Source organism: Macrobrachium rosenbergii, chromosome 2, assembly GCF_040412425.1.
Source record: "Macrobrachium rosenbergii isolate ZJJX-2024 chromosome 2, ASM4041242v1, whole genome shotgun sequence".
In the NCBI taxonomy this organism is placed as follows: domain Eukaryota; kingdom Metazoa; phylum Arthropoda; class Malacostraca; order Decapoda; family Palaemonidae; genus Macrobrachium; species Macrobrachium rosenbergii.
This window is the reverse complement of record NC_089742.1, coordinates 63,093,989-63,117,158: the sequence shown is the minus strand read 5'-3', so window position 1 is coordinate 63,117,158 and position 23,170 is coordinate 63,093,989. Positions and strand designations below refer to the sequence as shown.

The following is a 23,170-nucleotide window of genomic DNA, read 5'->3' as shown; positions in this document are numbered from 1 at the left end:
CATCGGAGTGGCGAGATGTTTGGCGTCTTCACAAACAGAAACATACACACAGTCTGATACAGAAGATTCGTTGGAACATTATGTGTACATGATTAGAATGCTTGCATGGCAATACAAGTAGTGGTGATTGCACATACATCAAGACAACAATGGTTAGGGAGAAACAGATGGAAATATTGTATGGCTGAAATCGCGTTCCTTTAGAGAAAGAAAACGAGATGCCCTTGTTGTCTTGTCCACTCCGATGGACGATGAATGCACGAACACACACGTGTTTGGAAGAGACGGCGTCAGGCTCTTATAAGATTTTCAGCAGAGTTAGCATGGACGTAAGGAAAAAGTTTTCAAAAATTCACCATAAATCGAAATATTGTGCTAGAGACTTCTCGTTTGTTGCAAAATGAAGGTAAATGATTGAATATTACTAGAATGTAAGAGTTTTAGCTTACAATTGCATTTTTCGACCATTTCAGTCAAGTCAAAGTTGACCGAAGGTTGAAATTTTGGCACTTATCGTGATTTATATGAAAATATGTCAAAATTGATAAAAGCTACAACCATGAGTTATTTTTCATTGTATTCTACATGAAATTGTGCACATTTTCATATATAAAACGTTATGTAACGGCTAATATAAAACGGTGCAAAAATTATGACAAAGTGACTAAAGAATTTCTGAGATTTTCTGCAGTTAGCTGATGCTTTCTTTTGGGATAAGAAAGAAATTCGCGCATGCACAGCTGGGTCACGCTTGTAAACAAAACAACAGCGTGATCCATGAACTCCCAGCATCCCTCAAGGCACGATTTAAAATTTTTCGCAAACGAGGCCTATAAGTATTTTTCCGCGAATATTAAAAAAAAAACTTTTTGTAGTTGACGTATTTTACGTCCACTTGGCACCCGACAGACAACTTATGTCGACGTAAAATACGTCCAGTCGGCGTTAAAGGGTTAATGGAGTCCAGTTTAGAGAGGGTCGACTGTACATTCAAGGCCCTACCAGATAATGGAAATTTCTGGATATGATGAAAAGCACTCCACAGATGTAAAACCTTAACCAACTGCTCCCCACCTTTCAATACACTTGTAACTGTACATATGCACTAAATATCTTAGTAACAACAAACAAAACTTTAGTTTATTTATAACACGAATACACTGGGCAGTACAGTAGCGTCCCCCGTTTTTAAGCGTTTGCATTTCCACATTTCATTTTATTGTGGATTTTTGCGGAACCACATTCAACATTCATGGGGAATTTTCACTGATTCACAAATTTTCGCCGAACGCAATACAGGCAGGCCCCAGTTTTATGATGCTCAAAGGTTCTGAGAAGCTTTCAAATATATTCAGAAATGATTTCCTAGTTTCTGACGCATGTTCGGGGTTCACAATTAAATGCGCGATCCGAGAAGGAAGAAGGCTCAAAATGGCAGAATAATAATTTGGAGGTTTTTTTATGAAAAACTCAATAAAATGCAGTTTACATTGTTTCAATACACCCAAAGCATTAAAGTAAGGTTTTCTTAGGATTTTTGTGATTTTTAGACAATTTTTGATTTCTGACGTGGCGTAAAACAAGAACCCGTCATACACCAGGAACTGCCTGTATTCACTAATACTATATTTTCATTTAATTTTCATAACTAAATATATTTTTATGATGATTTACTAATTTTCAAATGTTGACTTAATATTAAATAAATACGAAAATATCTATAGTATGTTTAATACAAGTTAAATAAATCTGTAATACAAATGTAAACATATTAAACTCATTCTGGGGCCCGCCAGAATAGAGCTTAAGATTCACAATGTGTCTCTCTAAATACAGCAAAATATCTATACAATGTTTAAATAATACAAATTAAATAAATCTTTGATACAAATTATAAATTTATTAAAGCTCATTCTGGGCCCACCCAGAATGACAGAGTGAACCAGAATGAGCTTAAGTTCTGTGTGTCTCTCTCTCTAAATACAGCAAAATATCTATACAATGTTTACAATAATACAAATTAAATAAATCTTCTTTGATACAAATATAAATTTAATAAGCTCATTCTGAGGGCCCCCCAGAGCGATAGAGTGAGCCCAGAATCAAAACAACAAGTTTACGATCTCTCTCTCCCTCTCTCTTTAACCCTTAAGCGCCGAGCCTCTATTACAAAAACGTCTCCCGTGTGCGCGTGGCGTTTGGTGAGATTAATAATGACGGAAAAAAAGTTTTTCAAAAATCACAATGCGCTTACTTTTTAAGATTAACAATTCATTTTGGCTCCTTTTTGTCATTGCACAAGAGTTTAGTATGCAACCATCAGAAATGAAAAAATATCATTATCATATATAAATATTGGAATATATGACAGCGAAAAAACATATAGTTGTTATACACAAGTAACTATAAACACAGCAGTTTAAATAATGAGTTAATTTTTTAGTTGTATTGTACACTAAGTGCGATGATTTTTGGTATATAACAAATTGTAAAAACGATCCTATACTTTAGAGAAAAATATTATCAGAAAATGGCATGAATTTGCTAATATCGGACGTAAAAAATGTTTTTCAAAATTCACCATAAATCGAAATATTGTGCTAGAGACTTCCCGTTTGTTGAAAAATGAAGCTAATTGATTTGAATATTACTGACTGTAAGTGTTTTTGAATTTACAATTGCAGTTTTAACCATTTCAGGTCGAGTTAAAAGTTGACCAAAAGTCAAATTTTTTCTATTTATCGTGATTTATATGAAAATATTTCAAAACTGATAAGCTACAACCATGAGTTATTTTCTGTTGTATTGTACTTAGAAATTGCATTTTCATATATAAAACTTTATGTAATGACTAATATAAAGCAGTGCAAATATTACGACAACAAGACAATTTCTGAGATGTTCGAAATGAGTTACGCGCAGCGTAAGGAAAATATTTTTCAAAAATTCTGCATAAATCGAAATATTGTGCTAGAGACTTTAATTTATTGCAAAATGAAGGTAAACGATTGAATATTACTAGAATGTAAGATTTTAGCTTACGATTTGCGTTTTTACCATTTGAGTCGAGTTAAAGTTGACTGAAGGTTGAGAATTTTTGGCAGTTATATCGTGATTTATGCTTGAAAATATTTCCAAAACTGATAAAGCTACAACCATGAGCTATTTTCTGTTGTATTCTATATGAAATTGCGCACATTTTCGTATATAAAAGTTTATGTAACGACTAATGTAAAACGATGCAAACATTACCACAACACTTGAAGAAATTTCACAGAGATGTTCGGCGAGAGTTACCGTGCGCGAGCGTAAAGGAAAAGTTTTTTTCAGAAATTACTATAAATCGAAATATTGTGCTAAGACTTCCAGTTTGTTTTGCAAAATGAAGGTACATGATTAGATATTACTAGAATGTAAGAGTTTTAGCTTATAATTGCGTTTTTACCATTTTGGTCGAGTTAAAGTTGATTGAAGCTTGAAAGAATACAGCAGTTATAAGTGATTTATATGAAATATTTCAAGAACTTATAAAGCTACAACCATGAGTTATTTTCTGTTGTATTCTACATGAAATTGCGCACATTTCCATATATAAAACTTTAATGTAACGACTAATATAAAACAATGCAAACATTCGACAAGCGTGTGAAAGAATTTCTGGCGCGGACGTAAGGAAAAGTTTTTCAAAATTCACCATAAATCAAATATTGTGCTGGGACTTCCAATTGGTTGCAAATGAAAGGTAAATAATTGAATATTACTAGAATATAAGAGTTTTTAGCTTACAATTGCATTTTTACCATTTCGGTCGAGTCAAACTTGACGAAGGTTGAAATTTGGCAGTTAATCGTGATTTATATGAAAATGTTTCAAAACTGATAGAAGCTACAACCATGAGTTTTTTTCTGTTGTATTCTACATGAGTGCACATTTTCATTTATAAAACTTTATGTAACAGCTAATATAGAACAGTGCAAAATTACGACAAAATGACCAAAAATTTCTGAAATTTTAAATGAGTTACCTTGTGAGCGGAAGAAAAATTTTTTTAAATTCACCATAAATCAAATACTGTGCTGAGTTTCCAATTTGTTGAAAAATGAAGGTACATGATTGAATATTACTAGAATGTAAAGTTTTAGCTTACAATTGCGTTTTCAACCATTTCGGTCGAGTCAAAGTTACGAGGTTGGAAATTTTTGTAATCGGCGTACGGTATGTCAACTTGGCACCCAACAGACAATTTTAGTGGCGTATGATATGTCAGTAGCGTTTAAGGGTTAAAGGGTAATAATATAGGATGTATTTGAAATTATATTACTGTACTGTAAAAAGTGTTTTTTTGGATGATGGAACATACTGTACAGTATCTGAAATATTCGCTAATTATTTTAATTTTATTTTCCCGTCTGCTTTTGTTGAAATGCAAAAACTTGCCAGAGTAATTATGAATGGAAAATATGAAAAATTAATGACAAAGTAACATCAAGTTTATCTATAAAACTGTACTGTGAAAAAACAAATAAACACTACATGCATAAAAAATCAATCTTTCTCTTATCTCAGAGAGAGAGAGAAGAAGAGAAGAGCAAGTGTTAATACAATCAGATCAACGTTAACTTGCTGGGGACAAGATGAGACTTCACAATGGCTGGGAGGAGGAATAACATGTTGAGTGTTGCTATGTGAAATTCAGATTTTAAATATTTTTGATGATTAGACATGAAACATCAGCAGTGATAAAATATTCTCTTGTGTATTGTTCTAATATGTGTGTTAATCATAGTCGGCTAAACTTTTAATGAAATATGGCACAATAAATCAGACAAAGCAAAAAATATGGCAACACTAACTTCGTTGATCTACTGTGGACTTGCTGGATTTGTTTATTTTCATGTTTTTTTATGTTTACTTATGAAATTCAGATTTTAAATATTTTTATGGTGATTAGATCATACAATATAAATGGATTCTGTAAGTGAAATAATGTGTTATAGATATTTTGCAGTGTTTTCTCATTAAAGTGTTGTATACTGAGAGAGAGAGAGAGAGAGAGAGAGAGAGAGAGAGAGAGAGAGAGAGAGAGAGAGAGAGAGCACAAGAATTTGTTAATAAATTTTTGGGAGATGGTGAGGAATAACTACAAAACGACGTAAACCAAGAACTTACTGTAGTAAATCATTTTTTCATCATAAATGTATTTGTATGTAATCACGAAAATACTAACATGACGTAGCAAACCTAGTATTCTGCTTGGAGGTACGTGTCCCATTGTTCTAAACTACCCACGTATTTTAAATATGCTCTATATAGTAGTACTATCCTAAAAAACATACCTGTACAGTAAATATAATTTCAAAATCATCTTACAATACAGGAAAATATCAATAAAGGTAAAATATATGCCCATTGCATTACAGTACAGTAGGCACAAAGTTACATAGGCCAAAGAAAATGTGCGTGTCTGAATGATAAGTGATACTTAAGAGTAACAGTTGTAGGCTGGTACTTAATTTTGCAACAAGACTTTGAAATGATATTAGGGTGTTCTGGGATGACAGTTGGAGGTATATTTTTGTTTGAACTGTCAAGTTTGGCGATGAACTGTTAAAATAGGCAGTTATAATAAGCGTTTTAGGGGTGTATACAGACTGCTTAAGAGTAACAGTAGTAGGAGAGTACTGTAATGTAAGGTTACTTTGGGTATTTTGGGATGATGGTTTGGGTGTATTTTTTGTTTGAAATGATATTAAATTGTTTTAGTATGTTAATTTAAGGTATATTTTTCTTTTGAACCCTATCAAATTAAGCAGTGAAGTGTTAAAATGAGGCAGTTATAAGCATTTTTAGTTTAAGAGAGTGCAAGGTATTTGGCAGTTATATAAGCATTTTTAGAAGTTTTTTCATTTCCACAGATTTGCACATTTCAGCGGTGAGTTCTGGAACCTATCATGATAAAAATGAGAGCAATGTACGGTACACAAAATAAAAACCAAACTGTGCAGTAAACTGTACATAAAACAAGTAAAAATAATTAACATTGGAAGAAATTCTCTCTCTCTCTCCCTCCTTCCTTTACCTGCAATATGCCAACACTGCATACTTGGGTAACATATGAATAATATCCTTTTTTATATAGAATAACTTGAAGAGAGAAAGAGGCAGGCATTCATAGGGGAAACAGTGCACAATACATACAAAATAACAGTACAAATGTACAGTATTACCTCTCCAGTTGTAATGTCCTCCTGTTGTGCTTGCTGTTGCTGGTGGTGAGTCTGAGTTTGAAGAGAGTCATCTGTCAGAGGGAAATCACCCTCTTGGAAGACATTAGTCATATTTGCCAAATCAGAATCAATGACATCTGCATCTGATAAGCTTGGAGTAACAGCCTGTTGGCTATAAAGACTGGCAGTGAGAAGTGCCTGTTGATTATCACCCTGCAAGCTGGAACCAGCTGCCCTCACAGCTTCCATGGCAAGCTCATGCTTGTGTGTCTTCATGTGTTTCTTGCAGTTAGTATTGGTTTTAAAAGTTTTCTGGCAGTATGGGCACATATACGGTCGATCCTGAAAAGTTATAAGTGGTAAACTTCAATGTGAAATTATCCTAATTATAAAAGAAATATGAAAGGTGGACTTACAAGGCTTTAAACTGAAAAGCAAACACTCCTCAAATATTCTAGAAAAGGGGGATAATGTTTATATTCACACACAACGATTTAGTATTTGCTAATTATATTAATGTTCACATGGATATGCATTAGTACTTCTAATATATACAGTACAAAATTCATGGTTAATATACCCCAGACATTTCATTCCTTATCCTAAAGAAAATTCTCTACTAGCCAGCAGCAAAATACATAATCCTAACGGATTCTAAAGTCTTTAGCAAGTGAAAGCTGAGAAATCAGTAGGGCTGGAAAGTGAAACTGAAAGACAAGATTCTGTGCAAGAAAATAATTTTGTTTATAAAAAATTACATTTGTTTCACATTAAAACAAACTCTTAACTGTACACACAACCTTAATCACAAATTAGGTCGGAAGGACCAAACTTAAATTTCCCACAATTAGCTGATTGGGACAATGGATCCATCTTAAGGCTACTGGGATTAAGATCAGCAATCAAACCCAAATCTAAAGGAAACAAGAAGTAATAATCTGATTATCAGATTATTGGATAATCTGAGATTCACAGAAACACTAAGAAATTTGTAATTGCAAGATCATAGGAAACTGACACAATAAAGTCCCATAATATCCAATGCAGAGGTTAATGCTTTATCTGTCAGAACATCCCCTTGACAAAATGTCCAGCTATAAATGGGTAGCCAGACAAAATGTCCAGCTATAAATGGGTAGCCAGCCAAACTCCCTTTGATATTTTCAACAATCTTTCTGGCATTACAGATCAGGAGGATTTAGGATTAGAAAATTAATGCCTTTTGGTCAAAATGGACTGTTTTATAAGTGCTTCTACTCCAAGACTAAATCACTGGAAATTAAAGTTCTTGTGACTTTTGCTCTGCAATAATGAAATACTAACCAAAAATTCATTTGGGATATTTAGTAACGCTGAGTTGACATATCTTTACAAGAAAATTCTTCTCTTTAATCTCTCACGAATAGAATTACACTGCATAGAGGGAACTGGCAATTCTCTCGCTCTCTCTCTCTCTCATGTCATTTGCCACGTAAACACAAGTATTGTTCAGTAACTCAGCTTTTGTCTTTGTGAAGTTTACCTTTGTCATGTCTTTTCTCTCCTCAAACACATACAAAGCATCGTACTGTAGCTACCAGTCAGGCAGCTGATAGGTAAAACTGTTAATGCTCAGTGATTGGCTACGATACTTCCTACCGTTCCAGACAACAGCGTTTCTTAATGACAATATGTACTGTATGCGAGCTGAACTGGTTACAAGTTAAAAGAATTTCAGTTTAGTACAGTATAAATACAGAACAGTATATATAAAATAAAAATATAAATGAAAAGTTTTTTATTTACCTTTGGTAAATAAAAAGGAAAATGGTACACAACAAGCCGAGGAACAGTAACTTTCTTAAATTGTGGTCGAACATTACGTATTTTAAATCAGTTGACCTTCTTAGGTGTCCATCTTATCCGATATCTGGATTAGCGGGGTCCGGTTTAACAAGGGTCGACACTACTGTGTTAAAATTCCTCTAATTTTTCAGGAAGCCAGAGGAGAAAATTACTTCTTTGGGTCAGAAGTCTTAACTTAAGCTTAGAAGCTTGGACTATTAAGTCTTTAGTGTCCTTTTGGAAACCTCCACTACACAAGATTCACATAAAAAAGTTTCAAATGGCCTAACTTGTTAAGTCAAAAATTAAGCCTGGTCTCTGACCCGGAGAAATATTCTTAGAGAACATTAAGAAGTTCTTACCAACTCTTCAGGATGATATCAGAAAGCAGGAATAAATTTCAGTCTACTACTGAAATGGACCATTAATGAAGTGGTCCATTTCAGTTGTAGACCACCAAGACTTGACCAACTGAATAGACCTCCTCCTGGTAGAGTCTGCCAATCTGATAAAGTCTGAGTTGACATAGGCAGTCAAAGATAACTTGGGAAACTACCAGTCTGGTAGTACTTAGCCTTGTTTGACTTTATATGCAAAGGAAAAAACAAGGCAGATGATGTGGTGCTACTAGTTGTGGATTTCAAAAATGCATGGATGGAATTTTAAGTCTGACCAAAATCAACTTTGCCACCACAGGCAATTATTCAAGATGTGGCCATAAAATCTGATTAGAAGGCTGATCTAACATCTTCTGAATTATGTAATAAATAATTAATAACTTAGTTACTAGATTCTATTCCAAGGCTATTACTAAGACATACCACTGTGTGGGTTGTAGAATGTCTCTTGAGACTACCACTTGTTGCAAAATGATTGTTACATTTTGTACATCGATAACCTTTTTGTCCACTGTGCGTTTTTAGGTGAGTCTTGAGGACACTGTGAGACATGAAATGTCTGAAAAGAAAAATCATATCATCAATACAGAAAACCAATGGAATAAATTTGAAACAAAGACCTAGTAAATAAATTCTAAGAATAACAGTGGGACACTTTTAAAATGAAACTTAAAGAATCTGGGACCTTCTTGAGAACAATTCGATAGTTGAAAAGATAACAATAACCTAAAATTAAGCAAAACAAAAGGTACTATTACTATGGCCACAGACCATAAAAAAATCTGCAAACTACTTAAACACCTGAATAATGATCATTTGCAACCAAATAAAACCTTAACATGAATGTTATTTGCAAAGGGATGATAAATGCTCTTAAGATATGGTACAACCCACCCAGGATAATACTGAATATGCTAACAACTAACATGTTGTTTTTATATAATTCTTTTTATTTAACTCACATTGAATACTGAGTCACACTATAGTTTAAAGGGTGCAGTATTTTCAATATATTAAAAAGCATTATAACTTTCTTGTCAATGGTCTGTTCAAACTAACTAATACTAATAATTACATGAGGGCTACTGTTTTTATTCAGATCAGTCTTATCATTCATCTGAAGATATTTCCTTTTTCCCGTATTGTTTCCACTCATTTCTGATATGTACTTTTACAACTTAAACATCACTTACTGAGAGAATATTATGTGGAAATTTATTTCATATCAAAGCAAGATAACTGGCATGCAACATAATATACACCAGTGAATTTTTAACAGTATGATGTAATTAAATGCTTTAATTCTAAGAGCCCTGAGCCATTTGTTAACATATTCTGCATTTCATAATACAATCTTAACAAACAACCACCTGTTATAAAATAACATACATGACACCTGTAAAATCAGGATTCTCCACATGAAATCATAATGAACGAAAGAAACTGAAATTTTCACTTACTTGTTACATCTCTCACATTTATATGGTCTTTCTCCAGTATGTGTCCTTTCATGCTGTTTAAGATGCGAGGATTTCTTAAAAGCAGCTGGACAAAAGCGACATTTGTGGGGCCTCCCAGCAGGAATTTCACCCATTTCATTTGGATATATTTGGCTGTGTCGTGATATCTGCTTCACTGGACCTGAGATATTGTACAAGATATATGCTATATATATTGCAATTGGACAAATTACTCTAATGTACACTGTCAGTTTTCTTTATTACTGTATTAACAAGTAAAATTAGCCATTCCAGTCTAAAATAGAGCAAAACGAATGAGTATACATATAAACTGCATACACAATACTAGAAACTCTTCAATCTTAAAACAATTTTGGTTTCACATATACAAACCTATCAAATTTACTCAAAAAACTTTCTAATCAACAGTAATAAGACTTAAAAAACTTTCTAATGAAAAGTAATAAAACTTAAAAAAACTTTCTAATCAAAAGTAATGAGACTTAAAGAGTACAGCAACAATTTAAAAGTGGATGAGATATCCAAAACAAAACAGCCTTAGCTTCAACTGACAGAAGACTCATTGCACTCCTCTCTTTACAAATTGGTGATATTTGCTGACTAAAGATGAAAGGAGAGAACTCTGAATCAGTGTAATAAGTCTGTATTTATAAAAAAAAAAAAAAAAAAGCATTTTATCAGGGTTATGTTTTTCTGACAGTTAGGGTATATTTGTAGGTAATTTTGATTGGTGAATATAGATTGGGAGAGGCATGCTTGGGGATAGGACAACCCATTTAGAACCAGTGTCAGATTGGTGGATAATTTTCTATCCTTAGTGACTGGCCTGAGTAGATTTCTAACTGATCTTGTTCATTGGGGTTAGTCTCAACAACTTCTGGATGATTCTAGATAATTGAGTTGTTGAAGCAAGTACAGTAATAGATTCTGGACTTGGGTGGAATAGTCATCTAGAGGAATTTTGGGTTATGACAGATGAGACTAATAGGTACCTGAAAATAGTAGACCTGGCCACAGAAACTTTTGCTCAAATGCAAAGAAAACTGGCTCAACAGTTAGGACCATCATTCATGAGGAAACTTGGAATGACTCTGCAAAGCCATGGATGCCTATGTCCTTACTGACCAAAACCATCCTGGATAGTTCATCTATGGTCAGGTCAAAAAAGTTTTCTGTAGCCAGGTCTACTATTTTTCCAGGGTACCTATTAGTCTCATCTGTCCTAATAAAATTCCTCAGGATTATTCAACCACCAGAATCAGAGTCTATTACTGTTTTTGCTTCAACAACTCAATTATTAGAATCATCCAAAAACTATTGAGACCAACCCTCAATGAGCAAGATCAGTTGAGCTATAAGGCCAGTCACTGGAATAAGAAAATTATCCACCAATCTGACACTGGTTCTAAATGGGTTGTCCTATCCCCAAGCATGCCTCTCCCAATCTATATTCACCAATCAAAATTACCTACAAATATACCCTAACTGTCAGAAAAACATAACCCTGATAAAATGCTAACCATAGTGTTACAGTATAGGATTATTACTCAAGCTACTACATTAGTGAGATAAATTTGCAATACAGGCAGTCACTGGTTACCAGAGATCTGGTTTTACAGGGCTTGTCTAGCGATGACAACTGGCAATTTTTGGCGCTGAAAATCACCGATTTCTGCTTATCGGCGCTGATAACTGGGTATTGGCGCCGATGCATACCTAACAGAGGTGCCGGTAACATGAAACCAGCGATTTTCGGCACCAATAAAAGCGCTGAATCCTCTTAAGAGAAAAAGGTCATCATACTGCACAAGTGGGGGGATCCCATGGTTTCAGCACAGAAACAGGCTATTCCTTTCACGTCATTTGAACTATAAGGTTACAAAATGTGGGGTTGAGAGCAAGGCACTCCCATTATACATTACCTAATTACTGAAAAATTATTTTCTTCAAATTATTTTATTTTCTAACAAACCCATTACATGTATACTTACAATTAGAATGAACCCCACAAAGGGGCTAAGGCCAGCAGTGCATCTCACATGGTGCACTATAGGCACTGCTAAAGGATGTTTGCAGCATCCCTTCGACCCCTAGACGCATCCACTTCTTGCTAAAGCCTTTTACTGTACCCCATTCCTGTTTCCTTTCTTGAATCTTGCCGTTCCGTACCAATAACTGTTGCTTCTCACTGTAACTGGGTTTTTCACCTAGTTCCACCTTTAGATCCTTGTACTTAACTTTCTTTATTCTTTGGATCTTTTATCTTGATGTCCAAAACCTCTAACTTCCTCTTTTCACTGTCTTAAGCACTGAATGAACGAAAGTGCCACAAAGATTTGCTTGGCATCCTAAATTTCGAAAATAAACAATTCATCTGACTCACAATTTAGGAATGAAAGATTCAAGATGCTGAAGATACCAGCCTGACTATTTGAGGTCTACAGGAATCTACCCAAGAACCCCTGGGGCTTCTATGCAGATCAGAACCTGAGCCTACAAGGGATGTAAAATTCTAGCTTATGGATTTGGAACCAAAGTCACTAAGTCTATCTCCTGCCAAGGCTCATAATGGAACACTGCAACTTAGAAATCCATACTATCAAAGGGAACTTCTGGGAATGGCTTGTGCAGTTGCAAAAGCGTTCTTCAACTAACTCATGCACGCCATATAGCTGAAACAGCATCAAGAAAGTTAAGAGCACCTCTGTGAATCCCCTAGATTAAGGATGTGTCAATAAAATGGTGAAAGACCAAGTAAAAATTCCTCCATGTGCTGGCCTCGCATGAGAAGTAGAAAGGCAAAGAGCAGAGAAGGCTGAAATGCAATAAGGTTTGTTGCAAGAGCAGACATACAGCTACCAATTCTTGAAAGCGTAGGTGGCAATCAACATATCTAAAAGTCATTAACAAGTTGCCTGCACATAGCATTCTTGAAACTAGCTTGAAGCAACATAATTTTCCCACGCTGTCGTGGTCAGTGTGACAGCGGCAACCACATGAGGACGATTATGGTTGTTTGCCTACCAAAGAATAATGGTAAGAGGCAAAGGAAACCTTGTTACACATGTGGTCCAAAAGGCAACATATAAGTGTTCTCCTTTTTCTAACAGCAATGAGTGACTAGTGACTCAAGAATCCTTTAGTCACTGGTAGCTCAACAACTGGCAGTGCCAACGAAATACGTCTCAAGTTTTTTCTTTGGTCCACACATGGTACACAAAAATACCAATAATTCTACCTGTTGCTGGCACTTTTTAAGGCACTCTAAATTTATTATTGGTACTGTTATTACCATTAGCCTTACTGTTATTATTGCTGGCAAAAGTAATAATAGATATATATTTTAGTTAGTTTAATATACAAAGTACAGAATATAAATATATATACAGGCAGTTCCCGGCTTATGTTGGAGAGAATTCCTTACCTAAACAATTTATAAAAAGGAAAAAAGTGAAGAATTCCTTACCTTAAATGAGAGAGAGAGAGAGAGAGAGAGAGAGAGAGAGAGAGAGAGAGAGAGAGAGACCCTTCACGTCAACATGTCGAGACTGGTTTTGAAAGCTATAAACTTCCAGCTTTTCTGGCATAAAACACTGCAGAAAAATAAAGAGTGGGAGATAACTTGTTTCACACACTATGGTTCTGGCAGGAGAGTACAAAACCCAATTCCTTCCACGCATAAGAAACCTCTCATGCTCTGAAAATTCACACATTGTTCAATTTTAATCCTTGACAACCATGCTATTTATGAGACCAAGATATTTTACTTTGTTTCCAATAAAAGCACAGGCAACTGAAACCAAAACAGTAGGGTAACCAAATTATAGTTACCACTAACTGGCCGTTTACCACTGATAAATACACTTTATTATGGCATCTTATGCTAAGCAAAAAATGATGATGCAAACAAAAAGATTCAAAATAACTAAACTGCACCTTGAAACCATATTAAAAAGAAAAGGTCAATAATAAACACATAAAAAATGCCAAATTTTTCAAGTAATCTGTATTTTTCCCAGGTATACAAACCACAGCCTTTCATATATGGAGTATCCTTCTGTGCATACACTGGACCAGCTGTGTACTTACTATACAAGGGTGGTGCCCGGGTGGAGATGGGGAGAGAGGATGCCCATTCTCACATGACTGATGCTACCCATTGTTCTGTATTCAGAATGAAAAACTGAAGGGAAACAATGAAGCATGGTGGACGGGATGGGTTGGGTTACCTCCAATACGAAAGGCTTCAGTTTTTAAGATTAACAAATTGCTTTTGAAATTTGGCATTTGTTCCTACAGGGACACAAACACTACACCTTTCATATATGGAGACTCACTGTTTAAGGGGGAGGTAAAACATGCAGGGAGGGCTGAGCACCTTTGCAAGTAGAGTGGAGGACCACCATGCAGAAAAAGGGTACTAGTGCCCCTCTCCTGTCACTGACCCAGAGGGCAGGGTGGTGCTGCTCCACTAGCATTGCCCTGAGAGTGGAATGGTGCCACTTCATTGGCACTGCCCTCTATCCATGCTCTGCATTTCGGGCCGGAATCACTTTGGACTAACCTCAAAGAAAAAGTGACTAATCCCAACGAAATCATTCTCCCCTGTGCAGAGGCAAAAAATTGTCAGTTGGCAGTCTTTGTTATGGATAATGTAATCAACAGGTTTAGATAAAAGGCTCTGCCTTACCTGTACTCATTTGGGTACGGCTTATACTCTGGCACAAGTCTTCACAGGTATGGGTTGTAGGAGAGAGAATGGGTTGGTACACACCACCTCTTCCCTCCTCTCATACATGCAAAGTACGATGACCATTGTCCTTTGTAAGAACTGATGAATTCAGACATTCAGACACTGTGGTAGTACGAAAAAGTTGGTTTGTATGAATTAATATTTGATTTTTCTTTTTTTTATATTTATTTTTTGTGGGTGTTAGTGTATGGTTGATCAATCTTTTATTTATTTTTTTTTTTTGCAATTTGCTTGACTGTGTCGGTGTAGACTGAAGGGCTCCCCTTTTACCTGATTGTAGAGCAAGAAATCAAAGAAGCACAAATGTAAGAACAAAGATTTCCTTCAGAGGACAAGGGGTTAGAACATTATTAAAAAAAAAAAAAAGGCAAAAAAGAGAACTGTTGCAAACAGAGGAAGGGTAAGGCAGAGGAGTGATAAGGAACATAGGGAGAGGACGTAAAGCTGCCAGACTGCAGAAACAAAAGCACTTGATCAGGACTCCCTTCTCCCTGTTCCCCCATATACGACGCTAAATCCTACAAGGTGCCGATCTCAACACACTTGCACCAAGAAAGTTCAACAGCAGTTGGGAAAGAACAAAACTAGGTACTGATCTCTCCAATAGCAAAAAGGATATTGGTGGATGTTGAGCCATCTGACTTCTGAGCAATCTGACTTCCAATCTGAAGAAGTCTCAAAGACCATAGTTGGGAGGAACCTGAAGTACTGGGATTTTAGTGATACTTGTGGGATGATTGTGGATTAAGACTGATGAGAAGATTTGGGTTCTTGAATTAGGTTACGGTTCTTTTAAGTGACTGAAATAGCTTAAGTTACAGTTCTGTAGGTTAAGGTAATTCATTAGGTTAAGGTTCTTTTGATGGAAGGGCGGGGAAAACTACAGGATTAAGACTGAGTAGAATAAGTTTTGATGAATTATAGTGTTAAGGTTAGGTTAAGTCTCTGTTCTGTAGGTTAAGGTAATAAGTAGACTAAGGACAGTCAGTTTCATTAAATAACCTCTAAATCTGTTACCATCATACTGCACCCACTGTGTACTAAAAGAAAAACCCCCTACACCACCACAAATGTGGGCTAATTGTAAACAATGGTTTTGTTGCAGAACAAATGTGGATGAATGTAAAAACTTACAAGAAAAGGAAAATTACAGATACTGTGCAAGAATTAATTAAAATACTGACTACATGCACATTTCATGAGAAGCTGTAAAACATAGTTCATGAGTTTTATTATCCCTTAATAATGGAGAATTCTGGATTGCAGAGCAGCAGTATACATGAACAAATGACACAACACAGAAACCCTTATGCAAAAGACATTAAATTTCATGTTAGTAAATAAAAAAGGTATCCTCTTAGGTGCAGTGGTATAAATACAAGAGTACAACACTGACTTGCAGTAACACCAATTTACGGTGGATTCGATCTTGCGGTGCTTTTTCAGCGCTGTTAACCATGTTTTACAGTGCCATGACTTGATGTTGCATCAAGTTATGGCGCCAAACATCGAATTACAGCACTGTAAGCGCTGTAAAAGGTGAAACACCAACTTACAGCGCTGTGCTGGAATGGATCCCCAGCCATAAGTCAAGGGCCTACTTAACAGACTAGTAACTTGCTGGAACACAGACTTTTATATTTATTCTTCTATTGCAAACAAAATTACAAACCTACAAACTTAACTTACAAATGGATATAACATTCAGTATATATACTTATCTAAGATGAGTATGTTGTGACTCACCTTGATTTGTAATTAAAATTGGTTCTTGCAATGGAATGTCAGGTAAAGGTATTGATCTTCTGAGCTGAGCCTGGCGATGCGGAGAATTCATGTGGGTGAGCATATGAGCCTTCCGATGGGATGCTGTACGGAAGGTTCTTGGACACTGAGGACAGGCATAAGGTTTCTGACCCGTATGCACCCTGTATGAGGAAGTAAAAAACTTCTAATTAATAATACAACAAATGAGGAACTGCATAAACTATGCAAATGCCCTTATATTTACAACACTTTTTTAAGGGATGACTGTAAAAATTTAAATAGAAAATCCCATAACATGTTTGAACTTTACCATATTATACTTTTACAGCAGATTTCAATTTTACCCAGTTAAACAACTTATCTTCAATGCCTTCTGTCTCGTGCAATTTATGCTTTAATTCCCATCTAGTCTTCAGACTCTCTATGTGATTTTCAATACCTCCCAAATGGTCTTTTTCCTGTTACTTCCATATCTATTATTTTTCCTAAGAACAGCTCCTCTCCCCTTTCCATCTCTTGTTCAAACATCTGTCTTTGAATTCTCCATTTACTTTCCAAACAATACATTCCAGCAACTTTATGTAGTATGACCTTTCCATGTTTCTAAAATCCAGTAATCAAATACACATACAGTATAAGTGCTATGGGCAAAAAATTCTTTATCATAATAAATTATACAAAAGATATTTAATCACTAAGACTAATGATAAACTACATCCCTCAATGCAAAGCAGGAATGTTAAATCTCCAATGAAAATTTAAATGTTGTGGATAATAATGTCCCTCAAAATAAATACTGAAATAAAAAGTGTTCTGATACAGAAGACATGTCTTTAATCCAAGTGAAATCCAAGTTAATTATTCAGTGGATCCTCAAGTACTGTAATACCTCCAGCTACAATGTTTCAAGTTTTGGTGTTTTCAATATTACAGTGGTTTTTTGTCAAAAATTAAAGGTTAAACTGGAAACTGACTTTTACTGGTTTATGCATCTTTATGGCAGTTGGCCAATTCTGTCATTAATCTTAGTACTGCCATTGTGTAAACATGCATTTGTTGGCTCCAAAGATTTTTTCATTATTAAAGTTTCATTGTCAAAATGTCACAACTATTTGCTGAGGAAAGTCAAGTTCACAGTCTTAAACTCCCAACAAAAATATTGTATTCCATTAAATTTCCATTTTTTGTGTGTAATCATCAAATCTGTTCTGACAAGGGCATCCCCAGGGCACAGAGTCATTGTTGGGCTAATGGGTCATGCATTTCTTATTTCCCTTTGGCTTTACCTCTGTTTCTAAATTACACCAACTTAGAAATTTTATTATTACATTACCCATCCGATGACTTGTTGCTCTCAGTATAATATTTCAGCTTCTGATATAAGAAACAATCTTATGGCTAGCCTAACATGTCCCTATTTGCATATCCTCATAGTTTTTCTTTAATCCAAGCACTTTTTTCTCCTGACTACCATGCTAAATTTCAATCTAAATATATTACTAAGAGATTTATAATACAAATGAATCTCCCACCTCAGTTAAATTTAATAATGAGGGTTTTCTTGTGTCATAATTTATTTTTCTACATTATGTATGCAGATCTACTTTTCAAAAATGTTCATCTGCCACAAGGGTGTTACCTTGCCAATCCTTATATCAATGAACCCAAGATTAAGCAACACTCTTATGGCCCCTTCTTGGTGGGATGTAGAAAATACTTTCACATACTGATTATTTCTGTCAAACTAATTACAGTTCCAATGAAATATTAGTTTTACTTGTTTAAATAAAAGGAGAAATATTCCTGTAATCTTTGACTTTACAACACTGATAGTGAATAATAATTTGAAGCATGGTACCACCCAACAATGCTTATATGGGTGGTACTTTAACTGTGATTTGTTAGGCAAGTTTGAATGATAAAACACCTTAGCCTACGGAATTATTACACTAACAGATTACTAGCCTATGAGCTTATCTTACCTGGATGTGTTTAGTAAGTTTTAATGACAAAATACCTTTGCCTATGGAAATAAAATACCCTACACTATATTGTTATCATTAATGCAATTTTTATGTTTCATTTTATATCAGCCATTGAGCTTTCCTCTTAACAAGATGTCATCAGTCATGCACTTACAACTAAGTCAGTCCATTTCATCCTGGTGTGCTTTGCACTTATCCAGTGAATTTATGTGCCTAACATCCAAATGTTCTCACACTTTTGTTTCTTTTCTTACAAGACAACTATTAAGCATGACTCAAAGGTTACTTGTTCCACAGCAAACTATGCCATCCACTTTTCGTCTGTGGGGCTGGAATATGCAACCTGCCATGAACACAGACCTTGCAGGCACAAAGATAAATTTGGATGGTTGCTGGACATGTTCAAAATATGCAAAATGCTCTTAGTACAAAGCCTAAATGACAAAAAGGCTAGTTACACTAGTCCATTGGGCTCTAGGGTTCAGAAGGAGTTCAGTGGGAAGAGAATACACTTTTCCAGCTAAACTCTGGCAGTTTTCTGACCTTCCAAAGCAGATTCCTAGCCATGGCCAATACTCCAAGATGCTGGAATCCAAGATCTCCCTATATGATTCCTCAAGAGTCATCATTCAAGTAGATGCCCCCAATAATGGGCAAGAAGTGAACCACACCACTGAGCTCCCCCTATCGTGCCCAAGGGCATCACCTTTTCTTTTGCAAGAGGGGGAGCCACAGAAGGAAATCTGGGATCGCCATGCAACAATTTGATACTAAGAAGGATCCTAACAGGAGCCCGATTTCTACCCCTGATGCTTCAGCTCCTCCTACAGATAATGGTCTTTACCTGAAAAATAAAATTAAGTATACCTTACTTTGACCAGACACTCCCAATCTTTTGCCATGCAATGACAACACAGCTGCCCTGGCACAATCAATCCAGACAGTGCTTCCTAATAAGGAGATTCAGACTAGAGCTGGGTTAGAGTTTCTGAAGGAGATTTACAAAGTGTTAGGGAAATCCTTGATACTGGGATGCTATTGATGATTCCTATCAGGAATTCAGGGCAACTTGGGACACTGAATTGAATGTTGTCTAAAACTTTTTCACACCAAAAAGAACTCCTTGAATGCCACTCATGCAGAGATTGGTTCTCTCACAGGATAATTTAGGTTTTGGGAGCATGATGATGATGATGATGATGAAAAAAAAAAAAAAAAAAAAAAAAAAAAAAAAAAAAACAGGGCCAGAAGTTGAGTTCATCTCTTAGATCCCCTTTAAAGGTGGATGATTCACTAAGGACAACTTTCCTGCTTCTGTAGTACTGAATGGTTCTAATACCCTGACCAGTTTGGACTATAACACCCCCAAGCTGGGAAAACCATGGACACCTGATACAAATACTGAAGACACCGGGTAGGACTCCTCAATGTGCATCCTTCCACGGGACAGCAAATACCTCATCAAGAAAATGAAAACAATGGTATTTATGGATTATATCCACTCAGCCACAGCTGAAATATAAAGAGTGGAACCAAACATGCTACTCCATATATTTTAAAGTCATACCTGGCCTGCAGTACAGGCAGTCCCTGCTTACCGGCGGCATCGGTTAACAGCATTTTGGTGTAACGGGGCTTGACTAGCTATGTCATTAACCGGATTTTCAGTGCCGATCTCCAGTTAACAGCGCCGTTAAGCGTGGTTTTCAGCGCTATCATCGCCAATTTTCGGTTAGCGGCACTCGGTCGGGGACGGAACCCCTGCCATTAACCGGGGACTTTCTAGCCATATCTATGCAGTAGCATATTTGGTTCCAATCATTTTATGCCCCTTTGGCTGAGTGGATATAGTACTGGCCTGGCATATCATAGGTCTGGTTCAAATACCTAAAGTGAGATCTCTTGCTAATAGTACACACTTCACGTCAATGCTAGTGCAGCAGAGTGTGAGTAAAATTCTATTGTAAAGGCCTTCTATGGTTCCAAAGTATAGTATATGCATTAGCACATCTGGTTCCATTTTCTATATGCCCACTGTGAATAAGTTAATACAGCATTAGCCTGGCTGGCAAATCATAGGTCAGTGTTCACATCCCAAAAGAGACAGTTTGTCACTGCTACTGATAAATCTCTTATAAAGTTGAGTAGAGATTAATCTCACCTCTAATAACAGAAGTCACACAGACAGAATGCCCCAAACTTATCTAGTAAATATCCATGAGCAAGTACCCCAATCAGTCTGTCTTGCATCATATTCCTCTTTTGTTTTTCTGGATAAATTTGTAAAAATTAAACATACTTTTTTTAAGAAAACAAGCCACTATGCACGTTGTAAAAATTACATAAAACCTCTTTTTATTGTGTTTAAGACAGATTTAACTCATCCATATCATTTAGCAAAGGTAACTACTTAAAATTTATATAATCTTAAAAATGATAGAAAAAAGTTAAGGTATTTGGATCCAGTCTTCAATTATAAACAATAAAATTCAGGTAGGAGTAAGCTGGGTAAAACTCAAGAGACTGTTTCACATTATTCCTTTAATGCTAAGAGATCATTATTGCGTTTGACAGATATAGAGCCTTGACTTTTTTTTCAAGAAAGATGCGCACAATGAAGTCCCTATATCCTTGTCTAATTCAAAATTCATCATCTGGCTCCAAGGCGTGGATATTCCAACCATAAAATTTATCCCATTTCTTAACTCGTTCAAGGTGAACAATTCTTGTACCAGAGAGGCAACTGCACCTACATGACCAAATTTGTTGGCTCCACATGCCGACACAATACAGTTTTAAGGGAAGAGAAACTTACAATTACTGCAGGCAAGAAAAAACACAAAGTTATATGAGAATGTATGATTCCCTAGGAGCAGAAACCCTACTGCACTACTTATTAAGAATAAGATTACAATTACTATTACACTAGCCTGTAAACTTCAAAGCCTCAACTTATCAGGCCTCTTTACTTATCAGCTATATCATTATGATGCCTTTTTTGCTAGGCTGACAATGGTGAAAAGTGTAGAAAGTAGAGCATCTGGATGCAAAGGAACACTGCAAAAACATGTAGTGGTGTCCACACTGTGGTGAACAAAGATCACAGTAAATACTAGCTCTCTGCAGGGAGAGAAATTGTAAACTTACCAGGAATGTACTTTCAAAGATGTGCCATTCGAGAATTTCTTGTTGCACTCAGCACATGTGTATTCTTTTTCAGGAATGTGTGTCTTCATATGTGACATTAGAGTATTCTTCAAGGCGAAAGCTCGAAAGCATTTTGTACACTGAAACAAATGAACAGTAAATGTTACCTTTTTTATGTAAAAAATAGAGCTGCTTTTAAACTCTGGAAACATTCATCTCTACCAACCATATTAAATGTTATTTTCATCTATATAGATGTTACAGGTTTCCACATTTGAGTTATTTAATATGGCTGCTGTAATCAATGTTTTATTCTCTTCTGTGAGCAACTTTGACTTCATTCAGTTTTTATCTCAAAATTAAAAGCAACAAAGCTTACCTTAAAGGGCTTGTCGTTGGTGTGAGTTCTGATATGACGTACAAGATCTGAAGGCTTTTTGAATTCTTTGGTACAATCTTTGTTAACGCAAACATGCCATTTAGTATCACCGGACGTTTTCACTAAAACTGCATATTTCCTGTGAGGAAAAAACTCTTTAAGAAATGTGCACACAGACTTTATAATCACCATCACATTAATTTTTGTAAAATATCACTCCTGCTGTTTCCTGTGTACTTACATAGAGACAGCATAGTCTTACATAGAACACAATGCCAAATTTATCAGATCTTGTATAATCCTTATAACTTGCAGTAGGTATTTATTATCATTTAGCCATTATTACTTCATATTGTACTATAAAGCTAACAGATTAAATCTCTGGACTGGCTTAAATGGATGTGTGTTGAAATTAATACTGACCTTAGACATGTTTCTAACAGCTATTTGATAACAAAATTGAGTTCTATTTTTTCTATTAAATTCTACACGTTGCCTTATACTTCCCTTTCATACCTGTACATGACCCCTCTTCTTGTCATGCAACTAAATCTAAAATACCAAGTACAAAGTAAAAGAGGCACTAATTGCCATGGGAGAGTACGGCAGTGCCACCAGCTTATGTTCCAACACATCTCACTTCTCTCTCCTCCTAGTAGTCACGATGTGAAATAACTTTTGTATAGCTTACATTGATCACTACTGCCACTTTTATTATTACAGTAATAAATGAGATGCAATTGTTATATTGTTTATATTAAATTTTTCTTTCTTATAACTACAATAAATTATGAAATTGTACCATTGTAAAATTGCATTTTAGAAGACATGAGAAACAAAGGAATAGATGAAAGGACACAAGATAGAAACAACTGAAAAAGGCTCATAAGAAGGAGAAGAAGAGGAATTTTATGGTAACAACTTCCATATTACAACTGAAATAAAAATGGTGCTGTATGATGAAAACTGGGTACTGTACGATAACACTGCAAAAAATATATGTGGTAGATTATCCGTTAGAAGGGGAGTTCCCTTTCAGAATGCTGGCAGGTAACAGCTTCTGGGATTCTTTCTTTTGTATGTCTCTTTCTACTTTCTTCTTGAGATTTAGTGAGTTTCTGTATCACTAAAAACTTGTCCATGTGTGAGACAGCATTATCTTTCAGCATGTTTACAATGCAGTTTGCTACAGCTTTGTCAGGGCTACTC

General features: G+C 35.6%; 1 protein-coding gene across 1 annotated transcript in view; it reads right to left on the bottom strand.

The window, feature by feature from the left end:
* Positions 1–23,170, bottom strand: part of LOC136847834 (zinc finger protein 236-like) — a 137,236-nt gene that overhangs the window by 53,628 nt on the left and 60,438 nt on the right. The window contains 6 exon segments of the mRNA XM_067119784.1: positions 6,228–6,569; positions 8,873–9,008; positions 9,910–10,090; positions 16,430–16,611; positions 21,583–21,722; positions 21,962–22,100. Coding sequence (XP_066975885.1) covers positions 6,228–6,569; positions 8,873–9,008; positions 9,910–10,090; positions 16,430–16,611; positions 21,583–21,722; positions 21,962–22,100 — 1,120 coding nt within the window.